Below are 13,523 nucleotides of genomic sequence, written 5' to 3' on the forward strand. Positions count from 1 at the left end.
TTCATTCATGCGTCGAGTTTAGTGTGTGTGGGGTGGGTGTGTGTGTGTGTGTGTGTTTCTTTTTAAGGTAAAAATTGGGTTTGAATTGCCATCAGCCATTTGATGTTTCCTCTTTCTCCATTACACATATCTGCAAGTCTATGGTAATCCTGACAACCTGTGCATAAGGCTTAGATGGTAGCACAGTACCCGCCACCCCAGAGAATACTAGGAAAAGGTTAGCTGGGATAGCTCTACTGGCAAACCCCTCTAGGGGGAGACGCAGCTTATACTGGGAAAAGTTCCATGGCCTGGAAGTTAAAGCTAAACCAATTCAGACTTTAAAACAGTGAGGATAAGTAGCCACTGGAACAACTTATTCAAGGTTGTGGTGGAGTCTCCATCACTATCAATTTTTAAATCAAGATCTGCTTTAGTTCGAACAGGAATTATTGCAGGGAAATTCTATGGCTTGTGTTATGCACGGAGACCAGTTGAGAAGGTCACAGTTCTGGCCTTATGATCTATGAAAGAGACTTTTTCGGTAGTATAACCGCATCTACACAGTCTACAGTAGAGCTTTTTGCTGGTATAAAAATGTCCTAAAGAACTGCATCCCTAATCAGTATTATTATACCAGTAAAGTTTGTAGTGTAGACCTGGCCAAAGTTGGTTGAGAACCCTCAGTAGTTCCTAGAAGTCCTGAAGTAGAATTCCTACTACTGTGGCCAATACAAAAGGCTTCACTTCCGGGGTTGACTGAGGAAGCAGCAGCTTCTGGGATGCTAAGCTTAGCTAGTGCTAACTTGTGAATGGAAGGGATAAGCACTATATATTTTAAAGGAGGATGCTGACTGTTTCACTGGTCTCTCACTTCAGAGAGCTGTCGCGCATTCTGACTACTGTGTTACTATAAAGTTTATCATACAATTCATGCACAGAACTATAGTGCTGGCTTTTTAAAAAAGACTAAATATGGTATCAGTTTTTCTTTAAAATGGTTTGGTTACCTTTCTGTCTACAGGGGTAACTTATTTATAATGGCTGTAATTACACCAGTAATACTGACTGACCTGTTTGTATTTACAGGCATGACTATGATAAGTATGTGTTTAGAATGCAAAAGAACACACAAGGCAAGAAGGGTACCTGGGGCAACATCAAGAAGAAATCGGTAATGATTTTTTCCTGTAATTTGAACTGAAAACTAGTAATGCTAGCATGGAGTATGTAACCCTAGTCCCTGTGCGTTGTTCCTCCTGCTGAATGGAATCAGAAAAATCCCAGAATTGCAAAGCTGTAATTGTAGACCTATTTGTTACAGTTTTGAAGACTGGGAGCTTTTACTATGTTGGAGAAAACAACTTCTAGCCAGAAAATGGCAATTCTCTGCAACGACTAAATTCCGAAACACTAGGAGCTAGATCCACAAAGGGATCTAGGAACCTAACTAGCACTTTAGGTGCCAAAGTCCAAAATGTAGCTCCTCAGAACATGTGATCAGCTGCTGCGTAGCCCCGTAGGTCAGTGGTAGGCGACCTGTGGCCTGTCAGGGTAATCCGCGGGCAGGCTGCGAGACAGTTTGTTTACATTGACTGTTTGCAGCTCCCAGTGGCTGTGGTTTGCTGTTCCTGGCCAATGGGAGCTGCGGGAAGCAGTGTGGGCACCTAACTGCCTAGTTAGGCACTTAAATACCAGAATTAGGCTGCATGGGGATTCACAGATGCCCCCAAACCCTGTAGGCACCTAAACTTGTTTGGTGCTTAATTTTTGCAGTAAAAGTTCAAGTGTCTGTATCCACCTCTGAATTATGTGCACTGCATCACCAGGTCAGGCATCCAGCTTCCTAAGGCTCAGAGCGATGCAAAAACTAGGAAAAGAGAGGCAGATAAATACCTAATTAGCCTCCAAGGTCCTGTCTGATAAGCTCCCTTACTGAATCAGACCCCTCTAGGGAAGCTTACACAACAGAAGGCCTCCTTCAAAACTCTTAGACTGGTGGTCACAGTTCTCAGCTGGGATGCCGGAGACTCCTCCAGCTGAGGGGAAGGGAGGTTTTGAGCTGGGATCTGCCAGCTCTCACATTTGCTCTAACGGTTGAGCTATGAGCTATTCTGATGTGGAGCTCCCTCTGTCTCTCCTGTTGAAGCTGTTGTACTATGGTTTAAGTAAAGAATCATGTAGCCAGAGAGAGAGAGCATTAGTGATGCGATAGTCTGGGGGTTAGAGCACTCACCCGGGAAGGTCCAGTCCCCCAATCTAATGATTTTTTTTAAACATCAGGTATCCACCATGGAACAGCTTCAACAGGCGCGCCTGCGGGATTCCCCCATCGCCCAGTGGTTAGGGCACTCACCTGAGAGGGGGTAATCTCCGTTCAAATCCCTGCTCCCTGTTGTGGAGGGAGTGGGAGAAATTTGAACCAGAGGTCTCCCACTATCCAGGTGAGTACCCTAACCACTGGGATAAAAGTTGAGGGAGCTCCTCTTACTATTAAAAATTAAAAAGTGCCTAATGCCATCAGTGTTTGAAGTTGAGGGAAGTGCCTCCCTGTAGCCTGGACTTAAACCCTGCCCCTCTCTTGGCGATGGGCACCTAATACCCTCCTCATGTTGGCACTTCCCATGACCTAGCTTGGGCAAGGAGCCAGCTAGCAGGATGATTTTTGTAAATCCTGTTCTCCGGTGCAGCTTCCTCCATTCAGCATGTAGGAGCCTGGGTGCAAAAGTCAGGCTTTGTGAATCCCTGATTTCCCAGGCACCTACCCAGTTAGGCCTAGCAATGCTCCAGATCACAATGCCGAGGCGTCTTTGTGACTCTGCCCCTAAGTGCCTAAAATTTCTCCACCCAAGCTCAGCTGCTGCCTCACCCCACAGTTACGGCACCTAAGTTCCCTCCAGTGGGCATGTGCAAAATCGACTGCTTCCTGGTACCTAGGTCATGCCAAAGCCCTGGTGGGATTCACAAAGTAGGTGTTCCCCCATCTGGTGGACGGTCTGAGGCCAGCTACTGAATGGGGCCCTACACCACACATAATTGCATTCTAATAGTGAACTAGTATCTTCATTATAGTTGATGCAAAAATGGACAAAGTTGTGTAAACTTTCCCCCCTGTCATTTAAATCAGGCTCGAACTGTGTTTACCACTCCAGCCACTGGAAGAACCACCACATTTGCCTTTGATCAAGGTGAGCTTTGTTATCCTTGCTGCTTTTCCTCATTTCAGGCCTAATCCTTTGAGATGCTGAGTTGAAGGTGATTGCTACCTTCAAGCTAGGAGTGCAGCAGCATGCTCCCTAAAGTTGTTCTGTTGGAGCAAAATCAGCAGCAATTCACTTCCTGCCTGCACTTCTATATCTGTATCTGACTTCTATAAGCGCTCTTCTACTCCAGTCAACTTTCCCCCCAATGCTTTCCTTGTTGCAGGTGCAGTGAATGACTCTGTTATAGGGAAGCTGTTCGTAGGTGAAGCAGCAGAGCGGTCTGATGAAGAAGAGCAAGAAGATTCCTATTTTTCTACTTAACCAAGTCCATGGTTGTAAATAGTTTAACATTTACTGTAACTCTCGTACTGAATTAAAGGGCAAAATATTCCAAGGGGCTTCAGCCACCCCTTTCAACTTGTGCTCCCATACTTGGCCTTCACACACTAATATTTGGCCTGTAGTGTTTTAAGGTGTCCAATTATGTTCGTCTTGTTTCATTCATGCCTGTTGAGGAGATTAATAATGCTTGATCTTCTGTGTAAATTGAAACACTCTGTCCCAATTCAAGGTGTACCTTTCACTTCACTTCCTCTTCTGGGGAAAATTTATAAAATACCAATTAGTGTCAAAAGTTGTTTTTCCTTAAGGTAAAAATGATGTTTTAAAAATGGTAGTGTAATAAATCTCCAATAGGGTTTGTAATGAAATGGCCTTTTAATTTCCTATATTGAGACCACCTGTATTTTTATTAAATAACTCTTCTCAATGCTTTTCAGATGTCTCAAACTGTTTCATGATCATGTCATTATTATAGTAAATGATTTAAAGGTGTAATTATAATATCAGTTAATTACCAGCTGCTTCAGGTTGTAAACCTGTACCCTTCAGTTAGTGTGTAGGATTTTTTTTTTAATAAAGCCTTTTTAAATTGGGGGAAGGAGGGATCTCTGGCCATGTAGGATCTGTATATGAGGCTTGAAGAAAACACAAGTCCTACTTTTCAGCACCTAGGGCCTGACAGCAGGTGCATCTCTCTGCCTCGTTGCAATATCCTCAGAACCATCCAGGGAGGCTTTCACCCTAGTGAGCCTTAATGTGTCCCTAGCTGTTACTTTCCTCTAGCTCTGTCTTTAATAGTGCAGGGTGAATTGAGGCAGGGTTCCCAACTTAATGTTTCTCAGGATGGAGGAAGGTTGGGCATGCCTCCCTTCTTAGCAGTGCCCACTTCAATAAGCTATAGGACTTGCCCTGCCACTTCTTGTACCTACCCACTGATATTGTAGCCCTGTTATCACCTCCATGGGATCTGGTATTTCCATAAGCAGAGTTTGGGGCCATGCTCAGAGTCTAGCTTTATACAAAGCTAGGGGGCTTAATTAAGGATCTGTTTCTGTAACTTGCTGTGAGGATTAGTTCTGTTCTGCCTCCTGAGGTGTAGGCAGACTTTGCCAGACTCCTTGGTACAGGGCAGGAATTAAAGCCCCACAAGTTCATATAACTGCTGACTGATATCACAGACTGCAAGTCTGTTCTACACTACGCTCTGATAGGCTGAGGGATGCTTCTATGTACCCCAGTGAAGGGCAAACTAAAGGCAGTTCAACTTGTTTTAACCTACAGCTCTATGAGGTTCAGATGCCTAGTTTTGGTTGTGGTGAGGGGAGTGGAATCAACCAATTTCACCATTAGAGAGATCTTACCTAGACCTCCTGCATTTGTGCCCACAACAGCAGCAGACCTTTTTAGAAAGCTGTTAGGTAGGACTTAAATCTCAGTTGGAAAAAAAATTTCACTTTAGGTAACTGATGGAGCAAGTTCATTAGGCGTTCACAGAATATGAATGGAAATGGTAGAGTTAAAACAAACATCTTAAAATGTGTGAAGTACTTGAGTAAAGTAGAGTTTTGAGCCACACTAACTTATTTCCTGGACTATTGCCTGATTAATTAGAGAGTGAGGCACAGGGGTAGAAGACACCACTAGAACAGAAAAGTCAGGCAGGTGCTGGCACAGATTTTAGTTAACAGTGGAACAAACTGAGGCAGGAGCTGTGGCTGCTGTAGGAAACAGCTTGCTGTAAGGAAGCTAGTCCATTGCTTTGGTAATTAGAGGCTTGCTTAGGGTTGAGGCCTGAGCAGAGTGGAAGAATTTCTTCTCATGTCTTGCTTACAATACTCCTGCTAATATATCCCAGAATGATGTTTGCTTGTGATCTAGTATGACCCCCAGATTCCTTTCTGCTGCAGTCATTTCCCATTTTGTATGTGTGCAACTGATTGTTTCTTCCTAAGTGGAATACTTGGCATTTTTTCGTATTGAATTTCATCCTATTTACTTCAGATCATTTTGAATTTTAATCCTACCCTCCAAAGCACTTGCAACCCTTCCCAGCTTGGTATGGTCTGCAAACTTTATAAGCGTACACACTATGCCATTATCTAAATCACTGAGGAAGATATTGAACAGAAGCAGACCCAAAACAGATCCAGGCAGGACCCCACTCAATATATGCCTTTCCAGCTTGACTGTGAACCACTGCTAAGTATGCTCTGGGAACCCTAAATATGGGTTTAGGGCTCACCACCATCTTTCCTCTTGATTTAGCACACATTTCCTCCCCCACCCCGAAACAGCTGTTCAAACTTTCTAGTTTTCTACACAATCTCTATGGGAAAGAGTTACATAGTTCTATACACTTTACCTTCCATGGTAGCAGTTAAAGCTTTGTTCCTTTTTGAAAGGAGAGTGAAGAGCTTAGGAGCAAACTAAGTAGGGTCATGAAAAACACATCACAGACTGAAATCTGGTCTTTTGTGTACTTTTACCCTATACTATACTCATTTCATGGAGAAGACCAGTGTTTCACAAACTGAGGGGCCCTATCCAAAAGTGGTTTGCTGGGGGTTGCAAGGTTTTTGTAAGGGGGTCACGGTATTGCCAACCTTCTGACCTGCCTTCAGAGGTGGGTGGCGGAGAGCAGCAGCTGCTAGCCAGGCCCCCAATTCTGAAGACAACGCCCTGCCAGCAGCAGTGCAGAAGTAAGGGTGGCAATACCACGCCACCCTTACTTCTGTGCTGCTGGAGAGTGGCAGCTGCTAGTGAGGGCTCAGATCTACAGGCAGCAGCAGAAAAGGAAGGATAACAATTAGGGCTGTTGACTAATTGCAGTTAAGTCTAAAAAATAATCATGTTGAATCATATCATTAAACAATAGAATACCAATCAAAATTTATTCAATATTTTTGGACATTTTTCTGCATTTTCAAATATATTGATTTCAATTACAACATAGACTACAAAATGTACAGTGCTCACTTTTGATTATTTTAATTACAAATATTTGCACTGTAAAATGATAAAAGAAATAGTATTTAATTCACCTCATACAAGTACTGTAGTGTAATCTCTATCGTGAAAGTGCAGTTTACGAATGTAGATTTTCTTTGTTTTGTTTTTGAGTGCCGTTACATAACAATGTAAAACTTTAGCGCCTACAAGTCCACTCATTCACTCAGACAAACAAGTTTGTTTACATTTACAGAAGATAATGCTGCTGGCTTATTTACAATGTCACCTGAAAGTGAGAACAGGCATTTGCATGGCACTTCTGTAGCTGGCATTGCAAGGTATTTACGTGCCAGATATGCTAAATTTTCGTATGCCCCTTCATGCTTCGGCCACCATTCCAGAGGACATGCTTCCATGCTGATGCCACTCGTTAAAAAAATAACCTGTTAATTAAATTTGTGACAATTCTCTTCCAATGAGTGCAATGTCTCCTGCTCTGTTTTACCCGCATTCTGCCATATATTTCATGTTATAGCAGTCCCGGATGATAACCCGGCACGTGTTGTTCGTTTTCAGAACACTTTCACAGCAGAGCTGACAAAAAGCAAAGAAGGTACCAATGTGAGATTTCTAAAGATAGCTACTGCACTCAATCCAAGGTTTAAGAATCTGAAAGGGATGAGGTGTGGAGCACGCTTTCAGAAGTCTTAAAAGAACAACACTCCAATGCGGAAACTACAGAACTCAAATGACCAAAAAAGAAAATCAACCTTCTGCTGGTGGCACCTGACTCAGATGATGAAAGTGAACATGCATTGGTCTGCACTGCTTTTGATTGTTATTGAGCAGAACCGTCATCAGCATGGATGCATGTCCCCTGGAATGGTGGTTGAAGCACGAAGGGACATACGAATCTTTAATGCATCTGGCACATAAATATCTTGTGACACCGGCTTCAACAGTGCCATGTGAGAACACCTGTTCTCACTTTCAGGTGACATTGTAAGTAAGAAGCCGGCAGCATTATCTCCTGTAAATGTAAACAAACTTGTTTAATGATTGGCTGAACAAGAATTACGACTGAATGGACTTGTAGGCTCTAAAGTTTTACATTTTGTTTTTGAGTGCAGTTACGTAACAAAAAAAATCTACCTTTGTAAGTTGCACTTTCACCATAAAGAGAGTGCATTATGGTATTGTATGAGGTGAACTGAAAAATACTATTTTTTGTTTACCATTTTACAGTGCAAATTGTAATAAAAATAAAGCAAGCACTGGACACTTTGTATTCTGTGTTGTAATTGAAATCAATATATTTGAAAAAAGAAAACATCCAAAACTATTTAAATAAATGGTATTCTATTTTGGTTTAACAGCATGATTGATTAATTTTTCTAATCACCTGACAGCCCTACGGGCAATACCAGACCAGGCCATCCTTACTTCTGCGCTGCGGCTGGCGGCGGCTCTGCCTTCAGAGCGGGGCTCCCGGCCAGCAGCTGCCGCTCTCCAGCTGCCCAGCTCCGAAGCCAGCGCTGCTGCCAGCAGCAGTGCAGAAGTAAGGTTGGCGATACCCCATCCCTCCTTCCAATCACCTCGTGCCTCCCCTCCCTGCAAACCCTGTGGGTCAGGACCCCTACAGTTACAACACCATGACATTTCAGATTTAAATATCAAATCATGGCATTTATAGATTTTAAAATCCTATGATCGTGAAATTGACCAAATCGGAGTATGAATTTGGTAGGGCCCTAACAATAAGCTATGCCATTTAAAAGAACCTACCAGGAGATTTTACTGCAATGGGGTAGAGCCATTTTCTAAAATTTAAACATGAATCAGTGTAACTAAACATCAGATCTATGTTATGAGAACTAAATGCAAACCACAATGCTTATGGAGACCTCCACTATTAACCACACTTCACTGTAACTTGTTCTGCAGCCCAGCAGGGCCTGGGATGAACAAATGGGTTTTAGAAAGGCCAACCGGGCCTTCAATACCATGTGTTAGAAATAATCACTCATCAACAAGGATTTCTACTTTTGTTGCTTACCTTAAAATCCATACAATTGTCTTTCTGAAATCAAACTCTGGTTGCTGTGGAAAAGAAACAGGAAGGCTTTCACTAAGATATCATTAGCAGAATCTTTCTTAAAAATCTTTATCTTCACTCATCCTCCTAATATTAAGCAAGGGAAGACATCTACCAATAGATTCCCCCCCCCACCGGTTTCCACAAGGTGGCAGCAACATGCTGAGCGTGGTTGCCTGGCGTGAGGGCTGGTGTTTTACAGAAATTGCAGCTATTGCTATGTTTTTTTCCAAAATGATTCTTCATTTCTGGAATTGCAATTCAGGGTGGGTGGGGCATATAGGGTCACATTCCCTCCCCTCCCCCCTTCAGATTTTTCCCCAGACACACCTGATTCATTCCCAGGGCAGAGGCTGGGCCCTGGCTGATATTCCGACTCACCGCCAGCTTCTCCCTTCCTCACACAAGACTGGGCTTGGCAAAACCACCATGGAGCTCCCCCTGGATGGGCAAGGCACTTGGCAGCAGGATGCTGAGCTCTCTCACTATGCCGCAGAGTGGAAGGTGTTCGCACCTGCTCTCGGCAACGTCCACAGCACCTCGCCCCTCTCCCCCACAAACAACTGGCCTGGCTGTACCCCTGTGCCCAGCATCTGTCCTCCTCTGCACACAGCTGGCTCTAGGGTAGAGGCCTCTGTGCCCAACATCTGTCCCCCATCTCTCCAACATAGCTGCCTCTAGCATTTTTTTTGTATTAACATACCCAAAATTACTCCGTTTTCATTGCCAGAAAACACTGGCCCTACTGGTTGTTAGGATATAGATATTCAGGCCTGTCTGTAAAGGCCAAACTCTAAGAATTTAGGTGTATTCTTATCACTTGGCTAGTTAGAGGTATAAAAGAAAGAATCAAAATCACTGTCTGCCAGTGTAAGGGCCTTCTCTCACTGTGACAGTCTGAGGCCCTATTCTTAGGCTAAGGCCTCTGGCTAAGCAGCAGAGGCAGCCATAAGCTGGGAAGCGACCGGTCACCTCCTACCATTCCAAACTAGTCACACTGAAATAAGGTGCTATTGGGCTGTTAGGAATACAATCCTGTCCTGATAGTGCCTGTCGCCTCCAGAGAAAGGGAAGTGTCTAGAAAATGTAAAAGGAAACTTAGTTTGATAGCATCCTGTCTGGCAAGAACTCACTTATCAATAGCTAGAATGTGAAATCCTCACTTCTGTATTGTTTTGTCATTATAGTTCCCACTTTGCTATTGTTTGTCTGTATAATCTCTGTCTGGTTCTGTGATTGTTCCTGTCTGCTGTATAATTAATTTTGCTGTGTGTAAACTAATTAAGGTGGTGGGATATAATTGGTTACATAATCATGTTACAATATGTTAGGATTGGTTAGTTAAATTTCAGGAAAATGATTGGTTAAGGTATAGCTAAGCAGAACTCAAGTTTTACTGTATAGTCTGCAGTCAATCAGGAAGTGTGTGGGGGGGATGGGAACAGGGAATGGGGGTGGGGAAATTGGAATCATGTTTTGCTAAGGGGGTGGGAATGGGAACAGGGAATGGGGCTGGGGGGAAATTGGAATCATGTTTTGCTAAGGCAGGGAATGGGAACAGGGACACAGGTAAAGCTCTGTGGTGTCAGAGCTGGGAAGGGGGACACTAAGGAAGGAAACTGGAATCATGCTTGCTGGAAGTTCACCCCAATAAACATTGAATTGTCTGCAGCTTTGGACTTCGGGTATTGTTGCTCTCTGTTCATGCGAGAAGGACCAGGGAAGTAAGTGGGTGAAGGAATAAGCTCCCTAACATCGATGTGTATCATTGAATCAAACGGTTCCTGGATACATATTGCCGAAGAACAAAACGACAAATGGATCAGCACTGGAATATCGAAACTTTTTACATCATGTTTCTGCATTTGAACAATGTTTCAAGAGCGGAAAGCCATTGGGTACAATGAGCCACTAAAGTTTTTACTCCTGATGTGAGAACTCAGTTTGAAGATGTACTAGATGTGGAAGGATCAGTTTGGTGGGGAGCTTACTATCTTTCCATAACCCAGCAAAGCAACGGCCCCAGCTTTAGTCTACCTGTGGAATCCCACTGTCCAGCTGTGGTTCCAGACCATTCTATGTGGACAAGTAGCTAGAATTCCTGACCAGTATGTTAATCCTACATTCTCTGGACAAGAGGAGCCATGTGTACTACCACTCAGCTGACAACCTTGCTTCATTTAGACAAGCTATTTAGGCCTCCATTATTAACCAGTTCAGCTGTAACAATGCTGTAACCCTGATGTCATAATAAGCTGTAAGTATTATTAGTAAGAGACAGGGAGAATTCAGATGGCTCTGGAAATCATTTTGGCATCTTTACACAATGATCAGCTTGCCCACATGATGGACATCTGCCAGGGAAAGTTTGAATGACATGATCCCTGCCCATATTTGGCATACATATAGTAACACCTTTCAAGTAACATCTAGCTATGAAAAAATATAAAGCAGTACCATCTCGTTACTGTAGTGGAGGGGCTGAGATGTAATGTCATGCCCCTTGCAAAACACGAAGTTTTACTGCCCAAATTAAAGAAGCGTGGTTCTGTAGCTCAGAGGCAGAAGTAGACTCATACGTTCCTATGTATGGACCAGCCACTAGAGAAGGACAGAGCCACATAGGTTACCATGCAAGACAGATCTGTTCTTCCAAAAATTGTTGAGAGAGAGAGAGAGGGATGGCCAGAGTGGACCTGGTCCAGCAAATGCTTCCCCCAAGTACCAACATCATAGATACTGTCTCATTCTGTCACAGCAGCACAACTCAACATCCCCTCTCCCACCTATAAAGAAATATACTTTTTGTGCAACGATTTATTTACATATTTTACAGTGAATCATATGTAACAATAATAAAGTGCATTGATTAAAAATAAATTGCCTCAAAGTTCCAGAGTCCAGACTTGTGTTTCTCTCAGTGTGTTGCTGTTACGTGTTACTCTTCCCTTTGGTGTGAAGTTTTTCAGGCAGCATTTGCAAGTCAAAGCCAGAATGGATATAGCGGTAGATCTCTTCAGCCTTCTGCTGACTCACTTGGGCACAAGTGGCTATGTCCTTCGGGCAGCTGCAAAAGACATTACACAAACGAGGATATTTCAGATGCTGCTCTTTGGGTTCCAGCTAGGTTCCACAGTAGGGGAAAAGCCAATTGGGACAAACGAAACAGGTGCTTGTTAAATCTGCTACAGGTATCTGTTACAAGTAAAGTGAGGGCCCAGAGATGCCAGGGAACTTTTCATAGTATTCTCTCACTGGGACTTGAGGGAACTCCCCGCCATCAGAGGAGGCCAGCCCAAAGCAGAGAACAACTTGGGACACAATGAGGTGAGAGCAAAGGCAGGGCTGAGGAAGGGGGCTTATGTCACATTCCAGAGCTAGGAAGGGAAGATTAGCAGGAAGCCTAGAGAGCAGTGCTGGGGGGAGACACCTGGAAGCAGTGAAGGAAGGAAAGCACAGGGTTTCTCAACACATTTTTTGATAGCCTCAAAGTGTGGCCACCGACACTTATTGGTGGCTGCTCTGACAATTTTTTCCTAAAATACTTAATTAACTTTAGGAAAAACAAATAAATATGCACAGATACACACCCAAATCACTGTAATTTATTTATGTAAGGTTTCTTTTTCAAACTCAATCAAAATAATGTACTGTTCTTTACTGGACCTCAACAGAATAGACACAAAAATAAGGTGCTTTGCATGTTCTTGTCTTTTATTGTTGTTTCTTTTGCTTTTTTGGTTTCTGTTTTGTTTTAGACTTGCTAGTTAGTAAATGGCTCGCGTGGCTCGGGGTCGCAGTCTGCTCTGCTAGTTAGTAAATGGCTCGCGCGGCTCGGGGTCGCAGTCTGCTCTGCTAGTTAGTAAATGGCTCGCGTGGCTCGGGGTCGCAGTCTGCTCTGCGAGTTAGTAAATGGCTCGCGCGGCTCGGGGTCGCAGTCTGCTCTGCTAGTTAGTAAATGGCTCGCGTGGCTCGGGGTCGCAGTCTGCTCTGCGAGTTAGTAAATGGCTCGCGCGGCTCGGGGTCGCAGTCTGCTCTGCTAGTTAGTAAATGGCTCGCGCGGCTCGGGGTCGCAGTCTGCTCTGCGAGTTAGTAAATGGCTCGCGCGGCTCGGGGTCGCAGTCTGCTCTGCGAGTTAGTAAATGGCTCGCGCGGCTCGGGGTCGCAGTCTGCTCTGCTAGTTAGTAAATGGCTCGCGCGGCTCGGGGTCGCAGTCTGCTCTGCGAGTTAGTAAATGGCTCGCGCGGCTCGGGGTCGCAGTCTGCTCTGCTAGTTAGTAAATGGCTCGCGCGGCTCGGGGTCGCAGTCTGCTCTGCGAGTTAGTAAATGGCTCGCGCGGCTCGGGGTCGCAGTCTGCTCTGCGAGTTAGTAAATGGCTCGCGCGGCTCGGGGTCGCAGTCTGCTCTGCTAGTTAGTAAATGGCTCGCGCGGCTCGGGGTCGCAGTCTGCTCTGCTAGTTAGTAAATGGCTCGCGTGGCTCGGGGTCGCAGTCTGCTCTGCGAGTTAGTAAATGGCTCGCGCGGCTCGGGGTCGCAGTCTGCTCTGCTAGTTAGTAAATGGCTCGCGCGGCTCGGGGTCGCAGTCTGCTCTGCTAGTTAGTAAATGGCTCGCGCGGCTCGGGGTCGCAGTCTGCTCTGCTAGTTAGTAAATGGCTCGCGTGGCTCGGGGTCGCAGTCTGCTCTGCTAGTTAGTAAATGGCTCGCGCGGCTCGGGGTCGCAGTCTGCTCTGCTAGTTAGTAAATGGCTCGCGCGGCTCGGGGTCGCAGTCTGCTCTGCGAGTTAGTAAATGGCTCGCGCGGCTCGGGGTCGCAGTCTGCTCTGCGAGTTAGTAAATGGCTCGCGCGGCTCGGGGTCGCAGTCTGCTCTGCTAGTTAGTAAATGGCTCGCGCGGCTCGGGGTCGCAGTCTGCTCTGCTAGTTAGTAAATGGCTCGCGTGGCTCGGGGTCGCAGTCTGC

General features: G+C 44.9%; 2 protein-coding genes across 9 annotated transcripts in view; one reads left to right on the forward strand and one right to left on the reverse strand.

Moving 5' to 3' along the window:
* Positions 1-3,960, forward strand: part of MIS18BP1 (MIS18 binding protein 1) — a 33,475-nt gene extending 29,515 nt beyond the window's left edge. For 3 of the 4 annotated variants that reach the window (XM_043549775.1, XM_037901401.2, XM_043549774.1), the window contains exons 15-17: positions 1,069-1,153; positions 3,107-3,167; positions 3,406-3,960. In XM_043549775.1, coding sequence (XP_043405710.1) covers positions 1,069-1,153; positions 3,107-3,167; positions 3,406-3,503 — 244 coding nt within the window. In that variant the 3' untranslated portion in view covers positions 3,504-3,960. The other variant, XM_043549773.1, reaches the window with a different exon arrangement.
* The window catches only part of FANCM (FA complementation group M), a 182,316-nt gene that overhangs the window by 19,746 nt on the left and 149,047 nt on the right, over positions 1-13,523 (reverse strand). For 3 of the 5 annotated variants that reach the window (XM_043549768.1, XM_037901395.2, XM_043549767.1), the window contains one exon: positions 8,530-11,635. In XM_043549768.1, the coding sequence (XP_043405703.1) occupies positions 11,500-11,635 (136 nt within the window). In that variant the 3' untranslated portion in view covers positions 8,530-11,499. Of the gene's footprint in view, positions 1-8,529; positions 11,636-13,523 lie in introns of those variants that run through there. The other 2 variants (XM_037901397.2, XM_037901396.2) reach the window with 1 other exon arrangement.

The sequence above is a fragment of the Chelonia mydas genome, chromosome 6 (assembly GCF_015237465.2).
Source record: "Chelonia mydas isolate rCheMyd1 chromosome 6, rCheMyd1.pri.v2, whole genome shotgun sequence".
Classification (NCBI taxonomy): Eukaryota; Metazoa; Chordata; order Testudines; family Cheloniidae; genus Chelonia; species Chelonia mydas.